We start from the raw sequence: 7,302 nt of genomic DNA on the forward strand, positions 1-7,302 counted from the left end.
GAACAACAATAACAAGAATTGTTTGAGTAACTATGCTAAGCTAACAATCACATTTTTCTTGAACATAGAGACTAGAAGTATAACCTCAAATTCCAACAAAACTTTAATCAAAAGCTAGCATCAATGATCATACCATAGTAGGTAAACATGTTCTTTTAACTAGTCCGTAACTTTGGGTGTACACAAGTCTGTATTTAAACTTGTGTAAAATTTAGGCACACGTCTTACAAATTATTTCAACTTTATACATGTTTTAGTGTCTATATGTGCACACCTATAGACGGAAACATATATACCAGCTGAGACAAAGTTAAACGACATATTTATATGTTTAGTCACGACGAGACACTAAGTGGGAAATTAAAAAAAGAAAAAAGAAGTTGGTACAAGGTTGCATCCAGATTTTGACTAATAATGAAGACAGCTGAAAAAAAACAAAACTCAAAAAATAGAAAAACAAATTTTTTTCTTAGAAATGAAAGGTTTCTCTGCTAGTAGCTTTGCACGTCGAATTTTCAAATCCAATTCACAGGTACTTTCTACTGTTCTTGCTTTCTCTAATCTAAATTGAACCAAAAATTTATTTTTTTGTTATAAAAAAATGATCTTGGGTAATCAATTGGGGGTTTTGAATTTTGTCCTATAATGGGGTTATTGTACATTTGCTGAATTGGGGTTTATCAAGAACTTCAATTTTTTCTTGTGGGTGAACTTCCATCTTAACCAAAAATGAAAAAATGGATGTTTGCGAAAATAATTAAGTAAATAAAAATGTGTTCTTTGTAACAATTTTTAGAGATGACCGCGCACTTTAACATGGTATGAGAGTAGACAAAAGTGTATATAATCTCACTTGAAAGGGTGTTTTGAGAATACAATGAAGTAAATATAAGTGTGTTATTTGACAACTTAAACTTAGATGAGATGATGACACACTTAACGAAATATTTTGGATTACTTGCCTCTTTTGGTTGTTGTGGGAGCAATGTTGATTGAATCCTTTTGTTTAGAGAGATTAGTTTATGAGCAACATAACATATTTGGAAGAAAAAAATTAGGATAAACGGAATCGATAGTTGTTGATGGAAGGGTATAAGGCATTCAAGTAAGGAATTCTGAAGAAGCTTACTATGAGTAACATCTCATAATGTAAGGTACTGCTGAGTATGCCTTGGGAAAACAATGAACATAATCAATTTATTCCAAAAGTTCGATTAGAACAAGCTGACACAGGACTATTAGGTGTGTGTATCAGAAAAAACATACTATGTATTAGAAGATTTAGAAGCAAGGATGGTTGTTCTACGTGGTTTGATTTGACCTCGGAGCAATGTCTTTGCTCTTCTAATATTGCTATGTTACTTATGAGTCTTGCCAAACCTGTACTTTATTAGGATACGTGTAATTTTTGTTGTCATTTCTTCTCTTTGAGTGCATTTACGAAGATTATGTTTTCTTGACAGAGCCCAAAGGAAAATAGGGAAAACACCGGCAGCTATGATGCTATTAATGTCATCCTTAACCATGACTTCTCGGAAGAGTTGCACTTGTGGCGCACCAATTGCTGCAATGCTTTTGTGGTTCCAGCGGGTTCTGGTAACTATAAAGGAACTGCAGAAGATGTAGGCTGTTCTTATGCTGTTGTCACGAATCGCACGGAATGTTGGCAAGGGTTGGAGCAAGATATTACAAGTAGAATTTCAGCTGGTTGTGACTACACAGTTTCTGCTTGTGTTGGAGTCTCTGGTACTTTTCATGGTTCTACTGACGTCCTGGCTACGTTGAGACTTGTTTACCAAAATGCAAATACAGACTATTTATTTATTTCAAAGTTAGAGTCTCTATCTTTATCCTCATTATTACTTTTTATTGTTTATGAAAAATCTATAACGTAATTTACCTTACTCCATGTAGAAAATCTGTTATGGGGGAGGGTTGGCATATGTTGGAAGGTTCATTTTCACTGTCAACTATGCCTGATCAAGTTATCTTTTATCTCGAGGGACCTTCACCTGGATCTGACCTGCTCATAAAATCAGTGATCATCACTTCCCCCGGTTGCACTGATTATGAAGTAAGTAATTTCTCCAGACAAAACGAAAAATGGAAGCCCCACTTATGACTTGTGTTGGTTTTTTGTTGATTACAACAGCTTATACTATCTGCTCTATTACTGAAAGCACTCTTACCTTTATTCTGATAGAGTTCTAGACCAACATCCAGTTATACTGATGATGAGAAGATCATAGTAAATGCAAATTTTGATTACAGCCTGAATAGTTGGTCCGGAAGAGGTTGCAAGGTTGTTTGCCATGACTGTATGGCAGATGCAAATATCAATCCAACCTCTGGAAAATACTTCGCATCTGCAACAGAGCGCAAACAGAGCTGGAATGGGATTCAGCAAGATATAACCGGGAGAGTGAAGCGAAAGCTTGCATATGAGATGACTGCTATTGTTCGTCTATATGGTCACAATGCCAATAGTGCAGATGTTCGGGGAACATTGTGGGTTCAAGCAGCTGATAACCGTGAACAGTACATAGGAATTGCCAAGTAAGTTATCCAAGTTTCATTTATGTAATGTGCACGTCTTTTCATTAATTTATATTTCTTTATATTATTGGAAAGCATCCACACTATATACAATATTTTACCATTATCAGTTATGAGCATAGATGTACGGAGCTTCCACGTTAGCGTTTCCTGCTCTCTATTCTGGTTGACTGCTTCAATGGATTTGCTCTTAAATAGAATATACACCGTCCTTGGTTATGAAACTTCTGTAATGCTATCAGACCAGAAACAATGTTATATGACTCGACCAACCTATACCCTTTTTTCAGATCTATACCATTTTATATATTGCAGTCTTAGTCAATATAATCACCCTAACAACATTAAGGAATTTCTGATATTAACTGGTTTGTTTCTTCTGAATTGTGTGGAGATAATCATTTCTCTGCTGTATTAACAATCACTAGAAGGGGCACTGCTGTAACTTCAGGTTTATTTTGTATGGGATTTGATGATTTTCCGTGGAAGGAAAACACTTTATTATTATCTATTAACATTGATTTTTCTTCACATTCTTGGAATCAATTTTGATATAAGCTAATTGAAGTGCACCAACATAATAGATATATGGTGGTTTGTATTGATAAGTTATCTTCTTCTCCTTGTTTTCTCTTATTTTTTTCAATTGCCGTGCATATTGAAGTTTCTCGCGAAGTGGCTTAACAAAAGCTGGTGCTCTGCAGAGTCCAAGCCACAGACAAAGATTGGGTGCAGTTGCAAGGGAAGTTTCTTCTAAATGACTCCCCATCTAAAGCTGTTATCTTTTTAGAAGGTCCACCTCCAGGCACGGATATCCTCCTCAATAGTTTAGTTGTAAATCACGCAGTTAAACCTCCTCCACCTCCTCCACCAGTTGTTGAGGTTAGTTTGTTCGTTGTTTTTTCTCTTTTCTTTTTATCATGGCAATAGTATAGGCATAAAGGCCGAATGAAGTATTATGTTGTGCATCTTATGCTAGCTAGCTGCTTCTAGAAAGTGTCTCTCAGTTTAACACTTAATGTTTCGGGTCTCTCCGGATCCATATTTCACAGCCATACAGCATTTGAAGCATTCTTTCACTTTTTCTTGGTCTTTCAGAATGCAGTTTTTGGTGTTAATATAATCACAAACACCCATCTGAATAATGGCACCAATGGCTGGTTTCCGCTAGGCAATTGCAGAATGAGTGTTCAAACAGGCTCACCACATATAATTCCTCCAATGGCTAGAGATTCCCTTGGTTCTCATGAGAATTTAAGTGGTCGTTATATTGCAGTGACTAATCGTACCGAGACATGGATGGGCCCTGCTCAGGTGATCACAGATAAAGTCAAACTCTATTTGACGTACCAAGTATCTGCATGGGTTAAAGTCAGACATGCATCAGGCCCTCAGAATGTAAGTGTGGCCCTTGGTGTAGACGACCAATGGGTTAATGGGGGCCAAGTTGAGGTTAGCGATGATCAATGGCATGAAATTGGAGGATCTTTTAGAATTGAGAAGCAAGCAGCTAAAGTGATGGTGTATGTCCAGGGTCCTACTGCTGGGATTGACCTAATGGTAGCTGGACTTCACATTTTTCCAGTTGACAGACATGCAAGATTTAACCACTTGAAGAGACAGACAGATAAGGTAATATCTGAATATTTCCTTTTTGTATTTTCAGTTGTCATTCCAGCGTTACGATCTTCAGGTCCAGTGAGGTGCTTCCAAATGCTTGTGTACTGTTGCCAACACTGCGTTTGAATGCAGCGTGACATTTTATTGATTGCTGCAATTGAAGCTCTGACATTAGAAAGAAAATGAATGGTGTTACTTGTGGCAAAGTCTTTGTTAAGCAATTTACCATGGAACTTCCATATATTGTATTCTTAGATTCTTCCTTCTTATCTGAGTTCAGAAAATTTTGTTGCAACGGTTTTGAACAGCTCCTCAAGCATTTACGAGATCTTTGTTAGTGTTTTGGAATGTGTTTCGTGATCAACTGGCTATTCTTTCAGAATTCTCTTCATTTGGTTGGCAGCATGTAAAATGCATAGCTTTTTCAGGTACAATCAGGTATATATGCATTGACAAAAAATATTTCTTTGTCAGATACGCAAGCGAGATGTCATCTTGAAGTTCTCTGGATCAGACACAGTCCATTTGCTTGGCACATCTGTTAGAGTTAGACAACAGCAAAACAGTTTCCCCTTCGGATCGTGCATTTGCAGAACAAACATGGACAATGAAGACTTCAATGATTTCTTTGTCAAGAACTTCAATTGGGCTGTCTTTGGAAACGAGCTGAAGTGGTACAGCACCGAAGCACAGCGAGGAAAGTTCAATTACAGAGATGCAGATGAGCTCCTAGACTTTTGCACGAGACACAACATTCAAGTTCGTGGTCACTGTATATTTTGGGAGGTGGAGTCCACCGTTCAAGAATGGATACGCTCGTTGAACAACAATGACTTGATGGCAGCTCTTCAAAACCGTTTATCGGGCCTACTTACACGTTACAGAGGTAAGTTCAAACATTATGATGTGAATAATGAGATGATGCACGGTTCTTATTACCAAGAACGGTTAGGTAAAGACATATGGGCAAATATGTTCAAAAAAGCACACCAACTGGATCCTTCCGCGATCTTATTTGTAAATGACTACCATGTTGAGGATGGCTGTGACACTCGGTCATCCCCTGAAAAGTACATCGAGCATATTCTTGACCTCCAAGATCAGGGTGCACCAGTTGGAGGTATAGGTATTCAGGGACACATCGACTGTCCAGTTGGACCGATTGTCTGTTCAGCTCTTGATAAACTGAGCATTCTTGGACTTCCAATCTGGTTTACTGAAGTTGATGTCTCTTCTAATAACGAACACGTTAGAGCTGATGATTTAGAAGTTATTCTTCGAGAATCTTTTGCTCATCCTGCTGTGGAAGGTGTAGTACTGTGGGGATTCTGGGAGCTGTTCATGAGTCGGGAAAATGCACATTTAGTAAATGCAGAAGGTGAGCTCAACGAAGCTGGAAAACGATACCTTGCTCTTAAGCAAGAATGGTTATCCCATGCTCATGGTCATATCGATGACCAAGGTCAGTTCAGGTTTCGAGGATTCCATGGCTCGTATGAGGTAGATTTCGTTACTGCTTCCAAGAAAATTACCAAGACGTTCGTCGTTGACAAGGGTGATGATGCATTAGTTATCTCCATTGATATATAGTTCTGATTTTGAGTTGAGTTTTTGACTCATAAAAGGCCTTATAGTATCATTGTGTGAAGTTGAATTATAGTACTGATTTTGAGTTGAGTTTTTTATTTTGAGTTGAGTTTTGACTCATAAAAGGCCTTATAGTATCATTATGTGAAGTTGAATTATAGATTATCTGTACAATGTTCCTACAAAATGTGATTTGTTGTATCATTTCAAATGAATGAACAAAGAATATTAATTCATATATTTATACTCACTCCGTTCATTTTATGTGGTACTTTTTGAATTTCGATATTCAAACAAGTCTGTCTTTGACGGTAAGTTTTTGCATAGATCTTTTTAAACATTTTGAATTATCAATTATTGTGACTTATAGTACTTTTTACATAGTTTATAAATATATAAATTTCATTTAAAAAAATTGAAGATTTCATCCGCAAATTTTTTATCAAACTTAAACTATTTGACTCTTAAAAAATGAAAAGTGTCACATAAATTAAGACAAAGGGAGCATTAGTTGTTCAATCACACTATCAAACCAAAAAATTAAATTAGTGATAGACAAATTTTATAACTAAATAATATGCAAAATTATGGCTAATTCAAAAATATTAATAAAAGGTATCAAATTATAAAAAAGTAGTCATAAAAAATTTAGCAGGGATAATATAAATATAAAAAATTAAAATTTTAATCTAGCTAAATAGTATAATTTTCTAACGAAGAGACTAATGTCATTTGATACCTTTTAGCTTATAGTATGGAGTAACCTTTATTGGAGGATATGTGTTATCCTGAATTTTCGATATAAATTCAAATAATACAAAATAACGGATTGAAAAAATAAAATAAACCATATAGTTGACCTTTATCTTATTAATGTTGTTTTCAAAAACTAAAAATAGTATGAAAAAAGGTAACAAAACTCTCTTAATTTGCAATAATGAACAAATAAAATGAAATGTTTATTTTTATCGTAAGAATCAAGTAAAATGAGATGAATTGAAAGTAATATGTTGAAAAAGACAAAAGGAAAAGTACAATAAAAATAAAAATAGCTTTGTCATATTTTTAGAAGTTTTAAATTAATAATTGCTAACCATGTTACTAATAATAATGAACATAATATCAAAAATGGTAAGTTTTCTATACACATTATTAGTACTATTATCTTTGTTCAATGTATAGTTTTATTTGAGATTTTAATATTTATTGTCACTTGTTTTTATCGACAAAAATATGGGCAAATTATTTGACAAAAAATTCTACTTACTTTTACCTATCCTAGCCTATAATTGATAGGAAAATTTTTCAAAATGAACCCTAATGTATTTATATCTACCACAGTAATAATTAATGCTAGGATTTTATCTCCATAACGTGAAAAGTTTAGACAAATAAAAAAAGACATGTAAAAAGAAAAAATTGAACAAATAATTAGAGATAAATAAATAAATAAATAATTTGATCGTATGTATTGAAACCTTAAATTCAAATATCACATTGTAGGGTATATTTAAGAATAGAACTCCTAGCTCGAACTCA

The 7,302-nt window shown here is 34.8% G+C and overlaps 1 protein-coding gene across 1 annotated transcript; it reads left to right on the forward strand.

Annotated features, from left to right (window-relative positions):
- The first annotated feature begins 383 nt into the window (after positions 1–383).
- LOC107005325 (endo-1,4-beta-xylanase 1-like) lies at positions 384–6,003 on the forward strand. Its single transcript, XM_015203889.2, has 7 exons — positions 384–532; positions 1,464–1,831; positions 1,915–2,074; positions 2,204–2,556; positions 3,261–3,438; positions 3,655–4,188; positions 4,651–6,003. The coding sequence occupies exons 1-7, from the start codon at positions 476–478 to the stop codon at positions 5,764–5,766; spliced, it is 2,766 nt and encodes a 921-aa protein (XP_015059375.1). The 5' UTR covers positions 384–475; the 3' UTR covers positions 5,767–6,003.
- Positions 6,004–7,302: the final 1,299 nt, after the last annotated feature.

Source organism: Solanum pennellii, chromosome 12 (assembly GCF_001406875.1).
Source record: "Solanum pennellii chromosome 12, SPENNV200".
NCBI classification, from domain to species: Eukaryota; Viridiplantae; Streptophyta; class Magnoliopsida; order Solanales; family Solanaceae; genus Solanum; species Solanum pennellii.

Coding starts and splice junctions, on each gene's coding strand:
- LOC107005325 (XM_015203889.2), top strand. CDS start 476: ATGAAAGGTTTCTCTGCTAGTAGCTTTGCACGTCGAATTTTCAAATCC. Junction 533..1,463: donor TTTTCAAATCCAATTCACAG/GTACTTTCTACT, acceptor TTTTCTTGACAG/AGCCCAAAGGAAAATAGGGA. Junction 1,832..1,914: donor GACTATTTATTTATTTCAAA/GTTAGAGTCTCT, acceptor TACTCCATGTAG/AAAATCTGTTATGGGGGAGG.